General features: G+C 39.3%; 1 protein-coding gene across 4 annotated transcripts in view; it reads left to right on the forward strand.

Moving 5' to 3' along the window:
- galt (galactose-1-phosphate uridylyltransferase) overlaps positions 1-24,333 on the forward strand; it is a 32,472-nt gene that overhangs the window by 488 nt on the left and 7,651 nt on the right. Inside the window, exons 1-9 of one of the 4 annotated variants that reach the window (XM_084383979.1) lie at positions 110-330; positions 1,207-1,376; positions 1,556-1,631; positions 2,235-2,283; positions 7,411-7,540; positions 8,762-8,818; positions 14,756-14,878; positions 22,594-22,726; positions 23,878-23,961. In XM_084383979.1, the coding sequence (XP_084240105.1) occupies positions 294-330; positions 1,207-1,376; positions 1,556-1,631; positions 2,235-2,283; positions 7,411-7,540; positions 8,762-8,818; positions 14,756-14,878; positions 22,594-22,726; positions 23,878-23,961 (859 nt within the window). In that variant the 5' untranslated portion in view covers positions 110-293. Of the gene's footprint in view, positions 1-109; positions 331-353; positions 502-1,206; positions 1,377-1,555; positions 1,632-2,234; positions 2,284-7,410; positions 7,541-8,761; positions 8,819-14,755; positions 14,879-22,593; positions 22,727-23,877; positions 23,962-24,333 lie in introns of those variants that run through there. The other 3 variants (XM_084383981.1, XM_084383980.1, XM_084383982.1) reach the window with 3 other exon arrangements.

Genomic DNA, 24,333 nt, shown 5'->3' on the forward strand with positions numbered 1-24,333 from the left:
TATTTATTTTCAATATTTATATAAGAGAGGTATCCATACAGATACATTTTAAAACGTCATGTTAAATGAGAACACTTAGTTTTCATTGTATTATTATTTTATTGTTTTCACCCTTATTTCTGGACTTTTAGAGGTTTGTCATAACACGTTGATTTGTCCAAAGAGCACGTTTGTTCTCGCTTGTCAGAAAACAGGAAGTCGGCTGTTGGTTGTGTTAGCTAAAATCCAGGAGTAGTTGACAGCTGAACACCGGGAGGTGAGAGTTGCCAAACAGCACCGACTGACCGGCCGACATGAGCGACAATAAAGAAGTCAGTTTTGATCCTAAAGGTATGAAGCTTTGTGAGCTTTCGGCGGAGAGTAATTCCAAACTCTGTTTAAAATCTTGCACTTTTACCTTTGCCTGCTAATGTCCAAAAACAATGTTGTTGACCAAATATTACAACAGATTTATCCAACTACAGTGATTTATAATGGATTATTTACAAGCCGAAATTAACGGTAGGTCATAGCATTTCATAATATGTTCAAAAATATATTTTACCCCGAAGCTGGCTTTTTCGATAGTAGAGTAACTATTAAATTAACGCTTTTACAACGGAGTTCGTTCACAATGGATCTCCGTTTAAAAGAGAACATACAGCTATGCTGAAATCAATATATGGTGGTGTCAAGTCAGTCAGTCCAGTGCAGTGACACAATTACATGATGAAGCTCATTTATCATGCCTGCCTTCACCTATTGACAGAGAGCTTAGTTAACTTATTGCTCTACAGTACACAGGCAGCAGCTGGGCAGTCTCGTGACAGGAGTTCCTGCTGCTTTTACTGTAACAATAACAAACTGTCATCACTATTATTAACCACATATGAACCTTAATCATATGTGCCTGACTGATTTTTGATGTGTTGTTTATGTGTAGTGAAAACAGCATCATCATTAAAAAATATATATACATTTGATAGATTTATAAGTGAGTAATTAAGTGACAATAAATCATTGGTTACAGCAATGCTTGGAAACATTCAACAATACACATCAGCTGTGACCCCTAGTTGTTAACAGCACAGATAAAGAGGACTAGATCGTTTAGTGGACTTCATCAGGTTGACATCTTTGAACTTGTTTTCTCTCAAGAGACTGAGTGGGCTGCTCTCTGTAGGTGTGAGGGATTATATTGAGTTGTCTTTTGTCTTAACCCCTCAGAGCACCAACACCTGCGTTATAACCCTCTGCGGGACACATGGGTCCTTGTGTCGGCCCATCGCATGAAGAGACCGTGGGCAGGTCAGGTGGAGAAACCTCCTGAGGAACATATACCTAGATATGACCCCGGTAACCCACTCTGTCCTGGGAACAAACGGGCAAATGGAGAGGTAAGAACAGGTAGATACAGGGAATTCAACAGATGCATGAAGGCCAACATTATACCACAAGTAGCTTGTTATGTCATGGTTTCCTTTGAATTCTAGAACTGTTAAACAGGTCTTACAGTCCTTCAGCCACTACTTTTACCTTAGCTCCACCTCTCTGTCTGTCTGTCTGTTTTCTCCAGGTAAATTCAGACTATGACAGCACTTACGTGTTTGAAAATGACTTCCCTGCTCTTCAGCCAGACGCTCCAGATCCCGGTGAGTGCCATTACTGATGCTGAAAAATACTATAACAAGTAACTGTGTTACCCAACAGAAAATATTATTAGAATATTATTAGAGCTCATATTATGGTTTTGGGGTTTTTGCCTTTCCTTTATTGTGTTGGCATATTCTACACTATGTAGTTCTTAAATTGTTACTGTTGTGGTCATCCACACTTGAGTGAAATGCAGTGCCATGAAATTACAACCAGAAAGATTGTTTGCTGAGGTTATTGTGTTTATTTTTGCATCAATTAATCAGTCGATTTAAAGGAAATTAATTGCCAACTTTTTTTTTTTATTATTGATTAATTGTTTCAGTCATTTTTCAAGCTAAATTGTCAAACATTTGCTGGTTTCAGCTTCTCAAATGCAATGATCTGCTGTTTTTCTTCTTTTTTGTCTTTACATTCATGTATTTCTGCAGGTGTGAGGCACATGATATTTTATTTTTGAGATAGTTTTATGGCACAATCAACTATTTGATCACGGCTACTGGTATATCAAAGTGCTGAAAGTAACAAAGCAAATGAATTGCTGAAAGTGTAACACATTATCGACACTTATGACAACTCACATCTGCTGTTGTGTTCTTCAGGTTCCGATCAACATCCATTGTTCCAGTCTACAGCTGCCAGAGGCGTCTGGTAAGAGCGAATAGCAACATTTATATGTTACAGTGTCTTTGGTTTTTTACCGATAAACTTAAAGAATGCAATGTTACAATGAGATAAATATTAAACACATAGGTAACATGATTAACATGTGGTTAGAATGTCAAAATATATTTAGGGATGCATCTTAATCAGTGTTCCTTTTTTAAAAAATGATGATGCATTCAAATTTACGGGTAATTACATCTGAACTGATGGGTGCAATCAGAGCAGTCATGCTGAGGCACCTCTCGTTCATTGTTGTCATCATCGTCATCATCATAATCAGCTATTAGGTGAAACTAATTTTGTTAATCAAGGCGCTGCGTGCCACCTGTTTTCAGGACATTTTTAACTGTGCAAAAACAAAATCACAAATCCTCCCACCACACATATATTAAGATGGGTGTGTGTCCTCTGTGACACCAGCAGATGGGGATGTTTTTTCACCACTCTTTCAGATTTCAGTCCGGTGATATTTACCCCGGACCCTGTGGGTTGGTAAAAAGGGGATTAAAGCTTGCTTTATGGCCAAATCTTGCTTATTCCTGGGAGTGTGTTATTCAGTCATGAAATGTGGACAGCTTTCTGATCTGTAGACTCTGACTGTTGGATTTATTCACTGTCAGAGTTGATAGACAGTATGAGAAGTCTAACAGGGACTAATCCTTTGTTAGTGTGCACTTGCGACATCAACAGAGAATTAAGTTGCACAAAACCTTCGCTGATAAAGTTTTCTTTCTCCGGAAGCTTGACCTCACATGGCTATTACTGTGCCATGGATCAATCAGTAAATGAAGCTTCATAACGGCAACCCACTCACTTGTCCTCAGTCTGTAGATAACACTTTGTTTTAATCTTTAAAGACGTTCGGGAACAATCCCACGTTTCGGGAATCCTCGACTGATTCTGCCTGACAGCAGAGTTACACAACAGCTGAATAATAGATTAAATCAAAACACTGCGCTGCATGTGCCGGTTGAAACCCGAACCTGGTGTTTAAATCCCATGCGTTGGCAGATGTTGAGTCTGTCAGTCCTTGCCTGACACTCGCACTCACAGAGTAATAATGCAGAGATACAGCACTGATGGATGTGCTGCGCTGTGTTTGTATCGATTGTTAAATTACAGAGTATTTTTTTCTTCCCCGCAGATTTAGTCTTGTTTTTTTGAAGTAGTGGTTGTACTGTTTGTCCTTTTTTTGACCAGTACTGTTTTTGTTGTGTGTGTCTCATGGTCACGTCAAAGAAAGAGGAAGTTGGAAACTGGACTACTTGTTGCCCCGCAGCAACATTCAGAGAGCCAATTAGAGGGCGAACAAAATGGGAAATGGGATTTGGGGGATTTGGGTCATGGGAGAGAAAAGAGAAATGGGGTGAGGAAATTCCTAATGACTTGTTGTATTACCTCGTCTCGATCAGAAATTCCCTCTCAGCGAAATGGCACAAAATCCTGGTACAAAAGATTTAGCAACACCGTTTTACAGGTCTGGTGGTGTCAGGAAAGGATCTATTATGTAACTGTTATTCCTTAAGAAGCCCTGCAAATGAATGATGACAGTTCATCTTATGTCAGTTGTTACACTTCACATTAATTACAATAAAGCAACATTTTGCAGCATAATCCAGAGAGCCTCAGCCCAGTTGAATTTGAATTACAGGAAAGCGTACAATTCTAGAAATAATACAGTTTCTTTGGGATTCAAATGTAACTTTCAGCTCTTCAAAGGAAATTTCTCTGGAAATCAACAACCGCCTCTAAATTGCACCCAACTTTATCCTCTATAGATAACTGTTGTATCACTTCCTGGTTCTTTCTTTAAAAACTCAAATGAATGAACAGGTTATCACTCTGTACTGCTCAGAACACTCTTTTTTTGTATTTGTCACACCAAATGACATAGTAATAATAGTCAAGATATTTAGTTTAGATATTTAGATAATTAGAGAAAATATTATTAAATTAGTCTTTAAGACATCATTCAACCAACACTGATAAAAATGATAAAACAAGGCCCAAAAACAGTAATGCTAACTTCTGTGGTAACCAGGAAACTGACGTGTATGCTTGCTCTTGTTTTAAGCCATGCTAGCGGTGTGGCAGTGTCAGTTGAGTTGTAATAATCTTTGTGATGCCCTGACTTTTTTAGCTAGCACCATCATTGTCAGGTCATAAGGTCAAATGTAGGCATTATGATTCCTTTAAAGCAACACTATGTAGAAATTTTGTTTGATTTGGTGCCGCCCACCGTTTCTGAGTGCAACACCACTGCCGTAAATACAAATCCCAGGTCTGTAACAATTCAGATGTAAGGTAGGTAGGTGCTAACTACAAACACAACTCATTACATCACAACAATGCTATGTCTTGAAAACTTGTTTGTTAAAGTAAACATATATGTAACGCTGTGATCCTACCCTCTCACTGAAGTTACATAGTGCAGAAACAAGTGATGGGGGGTGGAGTGGGTGAGACAGAGACACCATTCACCCTGTTACAAGACACTGTTGAGAAATAAGAAATAAGAAACTGTTATTTTAAGGTGAGAAAGTTACATAATGTTGCTTTAACTACAATTGTCAATGTTACACCTGCTTAGCATCAGCATGTTAGCATCGTCACTGTGAGCATGTTAGTGTTGGGTTTCTGTTACATTGTTTTTAAGTGCTTGTCAGAGGTCTGCACACACACACACACACACACACACACAGTGCTGGCAGCTCCTATAATAGTCATGAACAATTCATAAATACGACCATTCAGTTTTGCTCAGAGCATAAACACCAGAGTCAGGATCAATTATTGATCAGGTACTAGCTGTCGGGGATCTCAGAAGAGCCCGTCTGTCGATACAAATTTCATTTCTCTGACTCTGACAGTCGTGCTGGTATCCCCGGGGTCCCACAGGTAAAGCTTGAAGCAAACATACACATGGACATGGCATTCTCTTAAACACTCACACACACGCTGAGGATGGGGGATTAACGATACACTCTTCTAAATTCTTTACAGTGGTTAAAACATGATTACAGCCTGTCCTGAGGCCGTGTTTCTTTTCAGTTCACATCAGATATCTCTTTTTTTGCTGCTCATTATATCTCCCCTTGACCTTCTACAGAACTTTTATTGTTGTCAAAATACTCTTTAATTTAATTTAATTGGGTTTCACAGGATCTCAAGAATGAATCTCAGCCCTTATTAAAGGACATCTGGGTTAATACTAATAGATCAAAAACATCAATCTGATTCTGCAAGTTGTTAGGCTTACTGTTTTTTTTTTTCTTAAGTGCTACCATCTTTGAGTTCGTCTGAAAGGCACCGACAAAAAAAGAAAATCCAAAGAAAAAGATGTCAAAGAAGTCAGGTAGCTGTTTTTGACAAGTGGTCTATGAGAAATAGACTCATTTCACACCATTCAGCACTGTACGTCAGATATGTTACAGCATCACTTTTACTTCTATAACAAGGCCAATCCTGAATACAGTAGATCAAGGCTTTTTTCAAAACATGTCACGGAAAACTCAAACAAGACAGCAGTAGTACATTCATGACTTATTAATTGCAACGAGGATTACAACAGCAGAACATCATAATAAATAATAAAGGAAACTAGACAGCCAGACAGAAAGACGGATCTAAGACAGAGTGAGAGGTGAAGAATGAACTTCTTTTGAATAGTATTTTTCTTCCAAGGTTTTCACACCTGGGATCAGTGCAAATGAAAAAGTGAGAGAAATGGAGTCAAGTCAAGTCAAGGTACCCATTAGCAAAAGTCTCTTCATCCAGCACAATCATCAGATCCATGTGTTTGGTTTGTAACCTGCCTGTACAACTAAATCCTCATCAGCTTTAGCTTTACTTTGGGTTGAGTGCTACTTAACATGCTGTATGCTAAACTAAGATGGGTACTGCGGTAAACATTAAAACAGCACGATATTACGAGATATAACAGCACTGTCATTGTTAGCATACTAGCATGCTGATGTTATTTGCATTTAGCTCAAACCAGCACTGTGTCAGCCTCACAGTGCTGCTAGCATTGACGCAGACTCTTATTGCTGAATCCAAATGTCTGGACTTAACCGCTCCAGCAGACCTTGCAGGCATGTTCCCGGGAAGTCTGTGAGTGCTGAGTGCTGTCCAAACCCACAGTTCATCCAGTCCACAAGGGGCCTCAAGCGGAATTTCTGCGGACTTCCAGAGAGTTCAGTTGGCGTGCAGACTTCACCAGATTTCAGTGATTTAATTACACACAATTCAGTGCAACATGGATGAGACGTTATAGTTTTTCAATTGCTGACTAAAAACCCCAAAAGAACTCATTCTGAATGTTTATACATTTGATTATTAACTTAATCAAAACGTTACTTGAATCATGTAGGCTAGAAAGAATCTTCAACCACATTATGGTGCTGAAATAAATAGAAGTATAGGCTACAGAGGCAGTGATTCCCAAAGTGTGGGTCACGAGAGGTCATTTATAAGTCTTTACTTTTCAATTGTGTAAGTCATTTTTAAACTTTTATATATTATACACATACACAGTGTTAGAAGTGTTGTTAGCACATGTGACTAAATACCAGAGACGCTTGATAATATCAGCGGGTAAACCATATAGCTTTAAAGAAAAGGCTTTAGAATGAAATATTGACATGAAATTAACACTTCTTCTGGTGTGAGAGGTTGTTAGGATGATGCTTCAATGCTCAAGCAACGTGAACCGTGGGTTAAGTAGTAGTAGTAGTAGTATGGGCCATGATTATAAGAGCACTGTAGGCTTAATTACATGTTATTTCCACTACAGGAGATACTTGATGTTCCCTGCAATTAGGTGGGAAAAAATGTGCTCATATTGGCCCGTCAGTCGGCCAAAATGAGTTGGGGAAACATCGGTATGTCTTGCAACCCTACTCATACACTGCTCATGTTTCAATCCTTAGCATGACCCTCACAAGGAGGAGATATTTTAGCTCAGTTCTCACGTACTCAACAGATTTTTACCAATGCATGGGAATTGATTTACTGTGTAGCTTAAATTCTGCAATACTGATACCGTGAATCATCATTCCCACACACATCTCTGATGCCTCCTCTCTGCTTCTTTCTTCATGTCTTTTTCAGTAAGGTCATGTGTTTCCATCCCTGGTCTGACATCACCCTCCCTCTCATGAAAAAGCACGAGGTTGTCAAGGTGATTGACAAGTGGGCAGGGCTTGTTGAAGAACTAGGCGCCACGTACCCCTGGGTTCAGGTAGGGGATACACACCAATTCCTGTTCACACACACATTATTGATGAATTTCTCCCGGGGCTGGAAACGTGTAAAATTGCAACAGGTAAACTTTTCATCCCGCACTGCAGCGTCACTGATAATTCTGTGTTCTGCTCTTACCTATTTTTCATTTTAATGCGTCTTGTATTGGATTGGATAAAACTTTAATGATGCCCCTGGGCAAACTCGCAAAACTCAAACAGCGGCAGCAGAGAGAGAAAGATATGAATAAGATAATATGTCAAAGTTTATACGACTAGTAATTTAACTCTTCCTTTATCACATGCTGAGACTAATGCAGCCATTAAAGATGCTGTGTTTCTATTGATAGGCATTGACATACATCTTTACTGGTTATGTTACATTATTAGGTATACAGATGTACTGATGAGTGATTCCAGGAGAACACACATAACCCCTCATAAGCCATCACCGCAAGCCTAAAATCCTGAACAAATTAACTTTATTGTGTCTATTTCAAAATGGCCAGACATGTATCTTTAGCTGTAGGATGAATTAGGATAGAGCTTTCCCTCATGAATCCTAACCCTCCAAATATATTCCAGCCCATTTCTCTTGTCCAGACTCTGTTTGACCAGTGTGTGCTTTGTAAAGCATCGACAGTCTTACCTTATGTTGACAGACAAAAATGAAACCCCTAGAGATACTGCATCTTCTACAATTCTGAACTATTCCCACTCCCTTACCCTGGATTGTGGTAGACGTCGGTAGCTTTCTCTGCATGACTGTGAATCAAAATTCCTTCCTGAGATTCAAAAACACCTGGCTTTGCTGTATCAGAACAAGACACTCAATCATTTGGGATCCCTAAAAAATCTCACAAAATAAACAAAAGCACACAGCCGCAAGGGAACTAGAAGTGTTAACTACCAAATATCAGCACAGAGGACAGCACCATTCTGCCGGATTAGTCCGTTCCTCCTGAGACAATTCTGTTGAGTCTCCTCAATCAACATTTCTAAAGTACTACAGAGACTTTTGCCTTTGACTTCTGGAGGAAAAAAGCATTTTTCTGTAAGTCACAGTTTACTCGGACAGCCCAGTGCTGACATCCAAAGTACTTCTCTTCCTCGTCTGTTAATATGTTTATGGTCTTTTTGATTTACCCCACCTTTATAGTGTTGCTCTACATACGAGTGTAAATGGTAAACTAACTTTTCCACGTATTTTCTGTTTTTAGATCTTTGAGAATAAAGGAGCTACGATGGGTTGTTCAAATCCACATCCTCACTGTCAGGTAGGAGATGCAAATGTATTCCTTTTACTTAGACGTGTGCGCAAAATGTGTAAACATGGAGTGATTTCGACTGCATGAATAAATTATTCGTCCTTGAAGTGAGAATATGAAGTTCAGGAATACATACTTTACATAGTTAAGCACATATACACAATCCATGTCTTTCAGCACAGCTAATTTCACAAGGCAGCCTCCGTATAAAATAACAAATGCTTTTATGGTTCGTGTCATTTGTAGAATTTGCACATCAAGGGTGCTGTTCAGGAGCTCAACATAAAAGCTGTTATTTGAGTCTTCATTTAGAAATCAACAATGACTGTGTGCCTTTGTCACATTTAGTGCAAGAGCATATTTGTGTTTTTTATTTCTTCCTCTTCTGATTTGATTTGATTTTATTTCATTTGTTTTATTTTTATGCATAGTCTCATCTCTCTCTGTTTGCCTATTTGGAAAAGGTGATTCAGGCAAGATGAACAACTTGAGACATTTCCTGTCAACCTGTCGCTTCACAGTGTGTCGAGAAAGAGCACAATCAGGACAAAAACAGACAGACGGTTAGCTGGGGTAAACAGAGTGATATGTTGAATTTCAAACAGCGATACTGTTGTCAGTGTGGTCAAAATAATATATCAGCTCTCCAAGCAATGTAGAAAACAAGTGAAACTGCCTTCAAACACAACAACTGTGAAGCGCACAAAGGAAGGACAGGCCAATTTATAATTTATAGGTATTGCTTTTATAGATTCATTCACTCTTCTAGTAAGTAATTTTGTGTTCACTCTGACCTATGAGATGGATTTCTGATTGGTCAGGGAGGCTGCTCTGAGTGGAGCCATTATGCCACATGTATATGCAAAAATAATAATTTACATTTCACTGTAAAACATGAATAAAACAGAGCGAAAACACAATAATAATAACATATAAAGAAGTTGTGGAATGATCCCAAAACACCTGTTTGGAACATTACACAGGCAAACAGGTTCATTGGTAACCAGTGATAGTATCATATGTTTGTATGAAAGGGGCATCCGTTTGAAATTATGGTAAACAGATGAAAACCACTTCAGATAGCAGATCAAGTAAGGCAGCACACAAAACAAATCCTGCTATTTTTTACCGAGTATGTTCCCAAAATGTTCAAAGGAATAGCTAAAAAAAAAAAAAAAAAAATCTGCCTTCAACATTTTTACCAACCTAAAGCACACTAATTAACCTCATTCCCAAAATGTTGAACTGTTCCTTTAAGAATAGACCCTTTTAACGGTAGACTTTTTTACTGGTCAATGCTGGAAGAACACAAGTGGAATATCTAACATTAATGATAGCTGCGTTACATTTAGGTGAACTACTTCCAGGGCTCTGGTTTTGTGCATGCTCACTCGCTGCCATTGCTCACTGGGACATTTAATGGAATGAAGCCATCATTAACCTTATTCGTCACACCTGCTGTTTTCTTGCTTTTCAGCAGCGGTTTTGCCAAATTTCCTTTCATACTGTGTTTACAGGGGACAGAAATATTATGAGTGAAAGCAGAAAAAGATGCTTCTAATGACAGTATCATATTTTTACAAAATAAAGTACAGTGAATAGAAAATTTGCAAATGTTTACAGCCTCTGAGATGAAGATCTTGTTAACGGTGTTTTTGTAATGTAGCTGATTGTATTGATAAGTTCCTCCTCCCTGGTTGATTAGTGGCATTTTAAAGGCTTGAGTCTGTGCTGTAATATACAAATTAACAGCAGAGGGCAGTATGTGACCTCATTATAACATGGTTTTAACACACCATCATAGATGTTTTTTGACTGATCAGGTCAGATTCGTGGTTGAGGGTTTTTTTTTATTTGTTGCTTAAGAAAGTTGCTTTAAAAAGTACAGGAAGACACTGCCACTGTTAAAGGGGACTCATTAAGATATAACCCCTATAACACATGTGTTCAGCTGCCAACAAAGCCTTGCTTGTAATTGCTGCCAGATCAAAAACGATGTGTTTTGTTTTCATGTGCTCCGATACAAAAGAATTTCAAATCAAACCTGGATCCGGGCTTTGATGGAAGCTTTTTTTAAAAGTTTCAGCAGTTTTGTTTCTTGGTTCTTTTTCCTGCAGTCCAGATTTCCTGTCTTTTTTTTTTTTGAAGACATCAAAGTCCAAGAAAAGAGTTAATGCGTAAATTTGTGTGTACAGCCAGACAATCCCTTCAGGCCAAAAACGTAAGAAGCAGAAAGATCTAAAACTTTGAAGGAGTAACGAACAGAAAATGTAAATCATGTTCTGGAGGCAGCGTTGCTTCTGATAACTTTGGTCTCGTAGGGACGGAGCTGTATGTTTTTTTATGTAAAAGGAGGAAGGAAATCGTTATGCCGCTGGAATAGTAATGCGCGTTTTTACGTAAGTATGCAGTATTAATTCTGTGGAGTGCTTAGAGTGTGTTTGAAAACATTTGCCTCTCAGGCGTGGATGGTTCCTGAGTTCATATTTACTCACCACTCCTGAAGAGCAACACTTGAAGTTAAAAGGAGCGATGGTGTCATAATAGCTTTTAAAAGTGATGCCTGTTATTTTCAGAATTTCTGTCCTGTGGGAATAGAGTATATCTTTGTTTTTTCTCTGTGTATTATCTTTACTGTGTTCTCTACTTTTCTGTGAGAATGATAGATCCATGCATACAAAAACGCAGGTGTACAAACAGGCCCACGTCTACAGATGTTGGCAGGCGTGCGAATATAACAACACGCACTGTTGTACATTCCTGGAGGCATGCAGATGTACAGTATTTGCTCACACTTCAACCAGTGTCCGTCCAGTTTGGTGTTTCCCGGATCACGATCATAAACATGCCTTTAGCCAATGTTAAAAAAGCCATCATGTTAATATAATGCTAAACTACTTTCTGCTTCCAATGTGCAGAGAATCACAAGGCCTAGGGCAAAAATACAAACAAACGCTGATAATTTCCAGCTTTTTAAACAAAGATATATTTCATTTTATAAGCGCATTTAGTATTATTCATGCATCTAAACCCAGGATGATGCAGCTTTATGACATGTGCCCTCAAGGAAGAGACCAGCAGGACACTAATACACTGCCTCCGAATGTAAAAAAACAAAACAACGCAGCTCCTCATCAAATGGACCCTTAATGCATTTCCTCTATGAAGTTAATGCAGCTTTTTCTCCCTGTTTATAAAGAATTTGTAGGAGCTTATGACAGTGAGATTCTTGCACTACATTCTGGAATGTTTAATCAGGAGACAATTTGCCTCGCAGCCTTGAGCGGCGCTGCTTGAAGCGGCAGAGAATGCCTCTGATTATTACTCTGTTCATGCTGATGCAATATTATAATTGGAAGACCCACTCCTGGTGACACAAATACAATGTAATAGGCCTAATATCTCTCTAACAATTAAGACAAAAGGGTAAAAACACCCTATGGGAGCAGTTTACAGTCAACAATAATGCAAAGGAACCAAATTAGACCACAACCAGCTATAAACACACGCAAACAGCTTTCCTCCACCGCTCGGCAATAACTAATCAATATGCTGGTGAAGGTCTTACTCATCAGAGCATGAATATACACACACTTTAATACACACTTTAACGCTGTCGGGTTGCATGCATATACTTGTGTCCATTAGCTTGGATGATGTTATGACAAACCCATATATAAAACCCCCAATTGAAAACCTGAGTACGTTCTCATCCCAGGTAGTGATTTATCATGCAGCAGCGAGTCAGTAGTTACATTTTAAAGTCATTTAGCACTCTTTGCCGGCTTTTACAGCCATTAAAATACCATAAAGCACGAGCATAAATTATCCAGATGTCTGTCGTGATCCACAAAAAGCTTTCTGAAATGCAGTGGAAGTACGTTACGAAGCTAATTTCACAGCATAAAAGTGTTTTCCCCAAAGCGTGATTGAAAAACGAAGTGTACTGCTGTTTGTGGAAGTGAGTAACGCAGACAAATGTTTTCCACGAATGAAATGACCTGCAGTATCTCATCTGTTTTCGAGCATCAAACTGCCTGTTTTTCTCCAGGGAAGTTTACTTTTCCATTCACAGTCAATACCGACGTCTCGTTGGCGTAAATACTGTCTGCTGCAGAATGACAGTTGGTGGCTGATGAGAGGAAAGTTTCAACGACGTGTTTGTCTCAGTTCAAACAGCTGCTTTAAACTTGTATATCTATATTTAGAGTTGTTATTAATCACAATCAGGCAGATCATTTTGTCAGTGAGTGTGCGCTTCTGTCTCTGAGCACATGGATCATTGCTCTGACATTTACATCTGTTTACTCTAAACTTAAATATTTTACAACTGCTACAGCTGTAATTTAGTGTGACTTCAACAATATGCTTGGGAGTATTTGTAGTGTGATGCATTTGTTTCTCCGCAACCCAATCGCCAGAATACATATTGGCAAAGTATGTTTTTGTGAACCATAGATATGTTGAAACTTTTAATTTCTTTATGTTGCAGCGTTACGTTTCTCTATGTTCATTTAACAATGTTACATTGTAGCAAGACTGTGCTTATGGTCTGGTTAGGCTTAAGCACAAAAAACACTTGGTTAAGGTTCGGAAAAGGTACGATACGGTACATATCCTATGACACATACAAATGTTGAAAGTTTTAGTTGTTTGCAAAAACATTAATTAACTAACATTTTATCCTGGAGACTTACAGCTGCATTGCCAACTCAACAGTACCATGGCAGGAAAGCAGAAACTGTTACAATTTAGGTTTTAGGCTGCAGAGATGAAGACCTAAGTACTGACACACAGGCAGGATCGGTTGAATGCACTGTACTAAGACAGAAGTCAAATAATTGGCCCATCTAATTCAGCAATGTGTGGGCAGGCAGTAAGTACAGGCCAACAAGTCCGAGAGGGCATGCTACAGACAAGCAACAGGTCATGAACTGGCTGAAAACAGCCTGACTGCATCACCAAGTGGGCTGAATAGATGATTTGGTGGAGTGGAAGGTGCTGGTTTAAATGAAAATGGAGGTTTGTAAGGAAACATATTTAGCTAGTCCGAGACTATTTTCAACTAGATTTTGATTTAAACCTATGACTAGGCTCAAAGCCCCTGAATACTTGACTTCAATGTGTTCCTCTGTAAGATTTAATATTCAGTAGTAAATAAGTAGGAAATGAATAAGAATCAAGAGTTTAAATCTTAAAAACTCAGCTAATCTGCTCGAACAAGACTGAGTGGTTGTGGTTTAATCAGATTTGGTTGATACTGACTGGCAAACAACTCTGACTGGCAAACAACTCACCAACTATCAACAGATTTTGGTTCAGATATTGCTAAATCCTGATTTATGAACACCTTTTCTAATGTAACCCTGCCCACTTCAGACTATTGACAGAAGTTCAAACCCTCCAAAAAATCTGATAAGAAATAACCACAACTGTTCTAGTTTTGGCAGAAAATGTTGTGCCATGTACTTTCAAACCCTAGCGCTAACAATCTGCTTGAGAAAACATTTAACAGGACCTTTAATGTCTGTCGATAGAACCTGGCTGATGTTGTTCACTGTGATGAAGTACCGGTCTTAATTATGTTTCAGAGTCTGCAGGTTGATTTTCACACTGTATTGATATAAATGAAAGCCAGTGCCTGCCAGGGGAAACCCATTTATCAATCTAAAAAGTCTGAATGGAAAAAATGAAAATGAGTTTTGAAACCCAGAAATCTGTGCACCTGTGAACCTTTATTGATTGAGTGGTATTGATAAATGACCTCATTAAATCGCAGAGTTAATGAGGTCATTTGAAAAAGCAGGACAATTAGGCAGGTAGCTTGTTGCCCCTTTTATTTTCTGAACAGAGAATATTACACACTTAACTTGGAAGAAGGTTTTATAGATTTCTCTCTCATCATTATCTTCCTCCATCTCTTTCCTGCTTCCTGTGACATCATAGGTGTGGGCCAGCAACTTCCTGCCTAATGAGCCTGCTCTGTCAGACCGCTGTCAGAGATCCTACTATCAGAAACACGGAGAGCCAATGCTGCTGCAATACGCCAGACAAGAGGCTGAGAGAAAGGTACTGTTGTACACATAAACACAAAGACAAATCACGTTTTAAAAGAACATTTAAAGCTAAATTTTACCCTCACAGACTTGTTTTTCTGAATTTACCGTCAGGCTGATTCCACAGCTGCACTATGATGATTTTTTTATGACTGAATAAACTGAATAAACAAACTGACCTTAAAGGACAACACAATTTCATACTGTTCTACTCTGTTTATATTTTGCGGACCCTGCCAACTTTCTAGCTTCAAACAGTGATCCGGGGACCTTATTTTCCTCTGAGAACAGCTTGTTCATTCAGTTATGGAAAAAAATAATATTTCAGCGTTTATATTTTAACCTCATTGATATTGTAAACATTACAATTCTGAGTTTTAATTTATTCTTTTCAAAACTACAGTGCTCCTTTAATAACCATATAAAGATGGCAGCTTTTTTTCAGGAACTGTGACATTTTATTGAAGTCAATGAGAGGTGTAAGATGTGCAAATTATTGTTAGTGTCAGGGACTTCAATCTCTGATAATTGTTTACATTATCGATTAATCTGCCGATTATTTTCATCTCTAATTGTTTATTCTATAAAATCTCAAAAACTATTAAAAATACTCAACATACCATCTTCAGGTTGCTTCAGTGGTCCAACCTTCAGTCCAAACGCCGAAGACTTTTCATTTACCATCCATTATAATGAAGAAAAACAGCAAATCCTTCTATTTAAGAAACTGCAGCTGGCAAATGTTTGACATTTTTGCTTGTAATTGACTTAAACAATTAAACAATTATCAAAATAGTTGGCTAGCTTATTACATTTTCAATTGACTAACTGATTTATCGACTAATCATTGCAGCTCACTGAAGCACTAAAGTTGAAAAGGAAGTTTAACTTTGTTGAGCCTGGAATAATAGTTAGAAAAGAAATATGGCGTCCAGATGTGCAACAAATCTGGCATTACAGTCTTTAGAGGTCAGTCACAGTTTATGAAACTGTGTTGTGAATGTTGTGAGTAAGTGAAGTAATACATGGCTTATAGGACCAAGATTTATTGGCATACAGCATTGAGATTGCAGATTACCACCAACTGAATACCCCTCGCCTCATACTCCCTATGGAGGCAACTAAAAACATTAAAGGCCCTCTCTAGAGGCAGTGTTTGGTTTGTCCCTTCTGGGCAACTGCAGAAACTGGCAGTAAATGAAGTGCTTCTTTTATATTGCCCAGTGGACTCCCCCCCTCACTGAAATTTGGATTTCAAGACCATGTGCAATATCAGGAGTGATGATGGGGAACCTTTAAGCTGTGTGATAATGGTTTATAATGAACTTCAAAGGCTTGCTTTAAAAATGAAATATCTCAAAATATGCAAAACAGTGACATCATGTTTTTCTCACCCTGACTGCCCTCACTGCCTCTCCCTTCATCCGTTCACCTTCCACCCTTTCCCGCCATCCTTCCCTCTCTTTCTCTTTCTTCATCCTTCTCTTTTTTTCCCCCATCAGCATCCTCTGCCTGTCGTTCAGTCACTGAAGCGTGTGATTGGACAGCAGAGACACTCATTAGCATAATGCTGCGGCATCCATCTTCAACCTGCGTGAAGATTAGAAAACCAACTCCGCTTGTGTGTGTGTGTGTGTGTGTGTGTGTGTGTGTGTGTGTGTGTGTATGTGTGAGGGATTTTCCAGCCATGAGTGTGGAGCAGTAGCAGTAACCATCCCAGACAGGGTCTAACTGAGCACTGAGCACATTAAGCATGTTGGCAAATGTCTTATTAGTAAGCAGACATTTGGTGGAAACCGTGAACGAACTTTTTAAAGGAGAATTAAACTTGACGGAGCCATGACTTTTTAGTTTTGCTCCCTTGAGTGTGAAGCGATGACTCACTTATGCTACTTTATTATTTAATACACTTAATCTCTGGTTATATTCTCAGCTAAAACCCTTCTTAAGGGTTGGCTTTAGTCGTGTTTATCCAGTGATGAGCCAATCTGGCATCCCCTTACCTTTTTAGGCTTTCAACACCGAGTTTAAATGGTGATAAACAGGTTTTAGGTTTTTGTTATTCGGGTCATACAAGGATAATTTGATGTCACTTCTTATCACCCTTTTTCCCACGTTTTCCTGTGTTGATTTGATCTAGTGTTGTGGAAGAGGTTTTCTCTGTTTTAGACCTAAAGAAAAGCCTTCATGCCATTACATTTTTGCTTTAAAATATACAGCCATTTTCTTTGTTTTTAAATGTATAAATGTTCTTCCGTACTTTTCAAAACTATGAAAATTCCATTGATCATTTGATTTTGTTTATTAAGGTTTTTGTTTATGAAAATGCAGGATGTAGGATGCTGAATGACAAATGTTAATTTAATTTAATTTTGAATTTTTTGTTTGTCTTAAAGGTTAAGTTTGACTTTTTAGATAAAACGCTCATTAGCTTTCAGTCAGCAGTAAGATGTGACTTTCGATACCACTCTAATGTCTATACCGCAAATGCATATGGAGCCAGCAGCTGTTAGCTTAGCTTAGCATAAACAGGGGAGAAAGGGACAACAGGACACCAAGCCCCCAGGAAGAGCGCCAGGCTTTGAAGCCAACTTTCGTAATGGCCAAACTGTGTAATTACAACATCACGTGATGCACTGTGGCCCAAAAAGACTTTTTCCCATAGGCTTTCATTGTGAAAGAAGTGGCTGGAAAACTGTGGATACTTTTTTTTGAGAGTCTCAACCCCCACAAAATGACTAGAAAAGTCTAGAAAAGCCTCAAGATTAAATCATTTTATCTCTATTGAAGTTAGCTGGGCACTCAACTGGAAGTTAGTTGGCTTGGTCAGCAGAAGTCTTTCGTGCACAAGCATACACCGATCAGCCACAACACTAAAACCACTGACAGGTGACGTGAATAACATTGATCATCTCATCACAAGGCGATGTTCTGCTGGGAAACCTTTGGTGCTGGCATTCATGTCACAACATATCCTCATACCTAAATGACTGAATAAGTCGATTGTCAGTGGCTTCCAAAAATATTTATAACACCATTCCAAAAACCACATAGGCATTGCAGTGTACCAGTGACAGGAGGTCTGGACCTTCATTGTACTTGGTTAGGTTTAGGAAAACATGGTGGTTGGGATTAAAATACCTACAAATTACATTATGATCGTACCGACGTAAAGTAAGCGACTTAAGTTACGTACATGGTGAGGCTTAACTACTACGTCGAAATAAGTCACCTTTGACCTTTGCTTTCACACTGGACATGAACAGCAGTCTCCTGAATGAAAATCCTGCTTTTTTCCCAAACTGTCCACCCCAGTCTCCTTCTGATGCTGACTTTTAGCCCTTTATACTACTTCACCTGACTTCCTCTGTTGCTGGCATAATAATAACTACAGCCACTAGAGGTCACCGTCGAACAACAATTGTCAATATTGCTCATGATAAGCTGCTTTCACAGGTGGCCTAAGTGGTTGTGTTCCTGATGAGGTCGGGCTGATAAATCTCCAAAATTCTATGTCAGAAGTTTGGGCAAAGTACACCAACTTCTTTGATGTTTTTCATCTTAGTGGGTCCCATTTCTGCAACTTCTTAACTTTTCCTGGAACAAATCACAGCCATTACTTTCGTTGATTAGCCACTTCACAGACAAAGCTGAAATCCAATTGAGGTCCAACAAAAGAAGAGGGTTTTTCTACTCTGATTCAGCTTTGATTCAAGCGTAGATGAGGAGAAGTCTTTAAAGGATTGTAAAGTATTAAATTCTTCTTCAAAATTGACTTTGGGCTTGATGATAGAGTTTAGAATTGACCAAAGAAATTTGTAAACAAAGTAAGACAGAGGCAGAGAGAGAGAGGACAAAAGAAGGAGACAAAAGAGTGGATGGAGACGACAAGGACGGACACAGAGACACAAAGTCAAAGAGAGAGAGAGATGCGAAGGCGAGAGGGAGAAGAGAAATCAGACGGACACTGATTCATTCAGGGAATGAGCTTATACCTGTTCTACTGGGAGTGTGTGAGAGTGTGTGTGTGAGACAGAAAGGAGGGATAGCATTAAGGGTTCGAAGAGAGCGGAGTAGACACTAGACAGCTGCTCATGGGGACTGACCTTTATAAAATCAGAGTGGAAGCAGAATTGTGTGTGTGTTTGCTAGGATGCCTCCAACTACTTGGTCTTGTCTGTGTGTGCGTCTCTCTTCTCGCGCCTGTCCCTCTGAGCTGGGGTTAGGACCGTAAATTGGCACACTGCAGTGTTTGGAGGAGTTTGAATCGGGGTTCGGCTCCTTGGTGACACTCTTGACTTTGAAACAAAAACTTTCTAAGCTAATTGAATGATGCTCTGTGGGATTTGCCGTCCGTGAGGTGTCTGCTTTAGGACATCCTCCGCTTCCTCTCTCACTCTCCACTCCTCCTCCTCAATCTTCCCTCTCCATCCTGGTTTCTCTCTTATTTTTCGATCTTCATTGTACTTCTTTATAATCCTGTTAAAGGCAGTGGAAGAGAGGATGTGGAAAAGAGAGTGAAGCAGGTCGAGAGGGTATATTGAAGAGAAGGAGAAAGCTGAAACTGGACCAGAAAAAATAGGTTATACGTTGGAGCCGAATATTCAAAGTCAGTGTTTTTAAGTTTAAAAATCAATAATAGAGACGTAGTTTAAAATTATTTGTTGAAAGGGGACACTGTAATCGCTGTGTTATTGCAATAGGCAATAAGTATTATTTCTATACTCCAAATACAATCATTAAGAGAACTGACTGCTTAGGAAATCTTAGGGATTACGCACTAATGCATGGGCAAGTTTGTTCAAACCTCTGGAAGATTTGCAGCCCAGGATGCCCAAACCCTCTCTCTCTCTGCTCTGGTTTGGTGTCTGGTTATGTTTTTGTTAAATTAGTTTCCATACTATTCACACAAAACGGCACAATGTATGCATCTTGTATAAATGCACAATTATGCAATAATTAAAAAATCCAAGGTCCAAGAGATACACCCACGGTCCATCCGACAATAAGCCAGAAAAAAGACGCTCTTGATATTTTGACAAGTTGAAGAGTGAGTGATCATTCAACAGCACAATGCTTGGTAGACAGGACCTGTGAAACCAAATAACATTGGATAAAAAAAAAAAATTAGTGACCACTTGACACCAAAAATACAACCTGGGAACACTCAAAAAGCATGTGGAAATATGTGCCAGTGGGTTTTTGGAACAATTCTACTTCTGGACTCTCTAGACCTTCAGCTAGCTAGCTAGCTGGATATATGGAAAGGAATCACACACTGTACACAAACTGATGTAGCTGGTTGTAAAAACAAACATAAGTATCATATAACTATGTTGCTCTACGGAGCTTTTTAGCCCCTTTTTGCTCATTGTTTTGATTTTGTGGCACATTTAGTGTATGTTCCTTTTCAGGAAAGTTGCTCTGATAAATTCACTGCATGCAACCTGCCCAACACCAAACAGCGGCTAGCTGGTGAATATTGGAGAGCATGAGGAGCATTCAGCAGCTATACAGCCACACACTTTTGACTTGCGTTCCTCAGGTGACCAGAGGATATGAATGCCAATGTTGCTTCCATCTGTTGTCTAAAAAGCCTGTTGTTTGCTAACAGCTTGGCCATAACAACTCGATAAGGTTGTTATCTGTCAGGATTGTGCGTTATTCATCTTGTTGTGGGATTCTTCTGCCCCCAAGTGACCAAAAAAATCAAATAATACAGGTTCAAGAACTACACTCGACTGGCTATCGACCGTGCTGCAAATTGTTGTTTATGCTCTGAGGCCTTTACACACCAGCATTTCCATTTCAGTTTGTGATGTGACTGAGTTATTGTGTTTGGAAAATGTATTTTAACATGCAGTTGCTGGAAGTCCAATGCAAAGAAAACAAGAGACGCAGAGCTTGTCCGTGTTGTTTTGGGATTAGTATGGAGCTGATTCCCACCACATTCCTACTGCTGCTGTACACACACACACACACACACACACTGAGCTAATCTATTTCTGATGGATTGTAATACAAAGGTCAGGTCCTGTTTGTGCCCACTCATCAGCTTGTTAAATCTCAGCTTCTGACACATTCTGCATTTAAACAGTTTATGATAATTAGGCTTCTTGCTGCAAACAGCCAATCCTGACTGACTTGTTTGTTTGTTACAAAATAAGAGCGTGCTCATTCAAGCTTTTCTCTATATTTTCTTCCACTTAATATTCCCTGTTTTTATTCACGTCTTTCTGGTCTGAATGCATGAAGGGAGGTGACTTAATAAGCCAAAGCAGTGTGATCAAGTTCATGTATTTATTACTGTCTTTCTTTATTTATATACGTGTGTTCGTTATAAAGTATGGGGGTAAATGTGATGCACGGTCATTTTCATCAGCATGTTAAATTAATATTCAGTGTAAAACAGTAATTACCTGCTTCATAAGCACCAAACAGGCAGAGAGAGGAGAAAGACTGTCAAATAACAGGGTGGGCATTAAAAAAAAACACAGACTGGATGAGGGAGTTTTGAAGAGATGTATGTATGTTAAACCAGTACGCTCAGCCTGTATTATTTAGAAAGCAGCAGTTAAAAATACTTAATTATGTCAGGGGGGTCTGGTTTGACTTTGCCACTGAAAAAACAAACTTTTCTTGGATAATTTCAACTCAACACCTGGTGTGCTTTCATTGCTCCTCCAGGGAAGTGTACTGCCATATTTAATATGCACCTGCTCTACTTTCTAATGCAGCATAGACAGGGAAATGATGGGCTGCTGCATTTCCTGTAAACGTGTCTGATAGAATGTGAAATTGGCCAACAAGCCTTTAGAGAGGCAAAGCCCTGACCCCACAGTCAGGCTAACCATGTTGCACTAGCTTCAGTAAACTACAACTCACATGAGAATTTCCCTGTGCATCAGGGTGTGTACCATGGGCTTTTTGTAACTTTTTCTTTCTTACCAGTGAAGGTCATATCAGTCTTTTCTAAGGGTTTGGAAACAGGCCTGCACATTCAGCTAAGTGCGAATGTGAATGCTGATGCTTTTTTATATGTTTACCATGTTCACCATCTTCGTTTAGCAGTTTATCATGCTAACAATTTATCACCAACGGGAACCTCGTTAATTTAACCAGGTTTGACTATACAAAAACATGTCTCGATTATGGCCCTGGATAAAAAATGAATGGTTCACCATCATTAATACAATTCATCCTGACTGGGACAACCACAAATGTCACCATCATGGTGGCACTCATTAAGAGTCATTGAGTAGGGTTAATCCTCTGGGAACCATGAATGTGGGTAGAAATTTCATGGTAATCTATCCAGTAGGTGTTGAGTTTCCACTTGTCTGGCCTTAAACCATCAACCTGGTGACATTTAACTCATATTGCTGTTGGTCTTATATTACACAAATTAAAGAGTCTGACACTATTTATCATTTATTTGATATATTATATGTTAAAAGATGTACTATGCCAGTCGAGACAATAGAGAGAACTTCACAACTGCTGCGTCAAGTTAAGTTGCGAGGCAGGATTTGTGGTAATTTGCATTGTGACAAATGATTTTGAATGATGTCGCCCGACTTCTGAATGAAACCTGAAAGTTCTGGTTTCACTTCAGCTATCTGTTAGTATATATTAGTGTTTTTGACTTTGATGAAAAGTTCATAAATGATCATAAAACATATAAAATATCTTTTACATTCAACAACGTTTCAATGTTGTCTCTTTTAGGAGCGCCTGGTGGTGGAGAGTTCTGATTGGCTGGCGGTGGTTCCATATTGGGCAACGTGGCCCTACCAGACGCTGTTGTTACCACGACGACATGTCCTCAGGATCACCGACCTGACAACAGAGGAGAGGGAGGGTGAGTGTGTTTGCGAAGATACCGACAGCGTGAGTGACTTGGAGCGCGATAAGGCAATTAAGACGAGTTTAAGGTGAGTCAGCGGCTCAGTGGGGAACCTGCAGGTTTGATTCCCAGCCAAGGTGCCTCCTGCGTGTGTGTGTGTCTCTTCCATGATAATTCACAACACATGCAAGCTTCTCAGTGAAGGAAACTTTTATTTTACACCCTTCATGGACTTTTGCTTCATGGAATATGACCACATTCCCAAATCAGAATTTTATTGAGATTTGCTTCCCTTTCGTTCTTAAATCGTGGTGTTTAAATGACTCTAGCAGGTGGTGTTGTTGTCAGAGAATGAATTCTCTGAAGATCCAGGTGATCTAGTGAGATTACCGACCATTCTTTCTCAAGGACAAACACCACAGCGTCTTTAAATTAACTAAGGGCTCATTTGGAAGACTTCTGTTGACAGTCGCGAGTCTGTTTATCTGATTGAGCCCGTGCGTAATGAAGTCGCGAAGCCCGAGGCACATAGATAAGAAGGATGAGTGGGATAGGTGTCTTCTGAGACACAGCCCATTACCGCTGTTTCACACTGAACTTCGGAGACAAATCAGCGCAGAATAACAAATCGAATTCGGCTCCTGCAGTCGGAAGATGTCAGGAAGGATGATGTTTTTGTGGTCTGAACTAACGTCTGATTCAGTGCTTCCAGTCACATCAAACTATCGATTCACAGTTTTTGCCTGTTCTGTAGTTTGCTTTAGCTTCTTACTTGCTTCAAATTCGAATCCATATTTTGACTATTCCATCCGTCCAGGATTTGTGTTACAGAGAAACTTGTTTGTGTTTATCTAACTATGCGCTTTGTATTTCTTTCTCTGACTTGTTCTTGTGTTCAGGCATTTCTTTTATTTTTAATTTACCCTCAAGAATAATAAAAGTTTCATCTTCATTTCACTTTACAGCATGTCTAGTTGTACGTTTCTTTCTCACTTTGCAGTGGCTTTTTTTTTGTCCTACTCTTGTATGCCCTCGCTTCAACTCCCCTTCCTTGTGGCATTCATTATTAACAATACTCACTTACAAATGTATTCTTTCTCCCCCCTGCCTACCTTCCTGCTGTCTTCTAACTATATCCCCCTCTCCTGTGTCTGTCCGTCTATCAGGTCTGGCTGACATTATGAGGCGCCTGCTGACGAAGTACGACAATCTGTTTGAAATCTCTTTCCCCTACTCCATGGGCTGGCACGGTAAGACAAACAGTGGGAGAGTGGGAGGGTTGAAAAGGAAAAGTTTTGGTATAAATGTGATAACCTGTTTTAAGTCTCTTTCGTAGAGTGAGACAAAGAGAACGGGACAGATGGGGGCAATGATTAAAGATAATTTTAATTTTAAAGTCAGTTTGATATGTGAATGAGCTCCACTCACAGTCGTCTGAGGGCTCGTCTGAATCTTAATCTGCAAAAGCCAGTCATGAAATATGTTAAGACTTTTCACAGTTGAGGTTTTAAAAGACTCTGTTGAAAATTAAAGCAGAGTGACAAGCGATAAAGTAGGAAGAGATGCATTCAAATGCTTTCACACCTTGCCTCATGTTTTTCTTCACACCCTTCACAGTCCTG

The sequence above is a fragment of the Pagrus pagrus genome (genome assembly GCF_965226575.1).
Source record: "Pagrus pagrus genome assembly, chromosome: 19".
NCBI lineage: Eukaryota > Metazoa > Chordata > Actinopteri > Spariformes > Sparidae > Pagrus > Pagrus pagrus.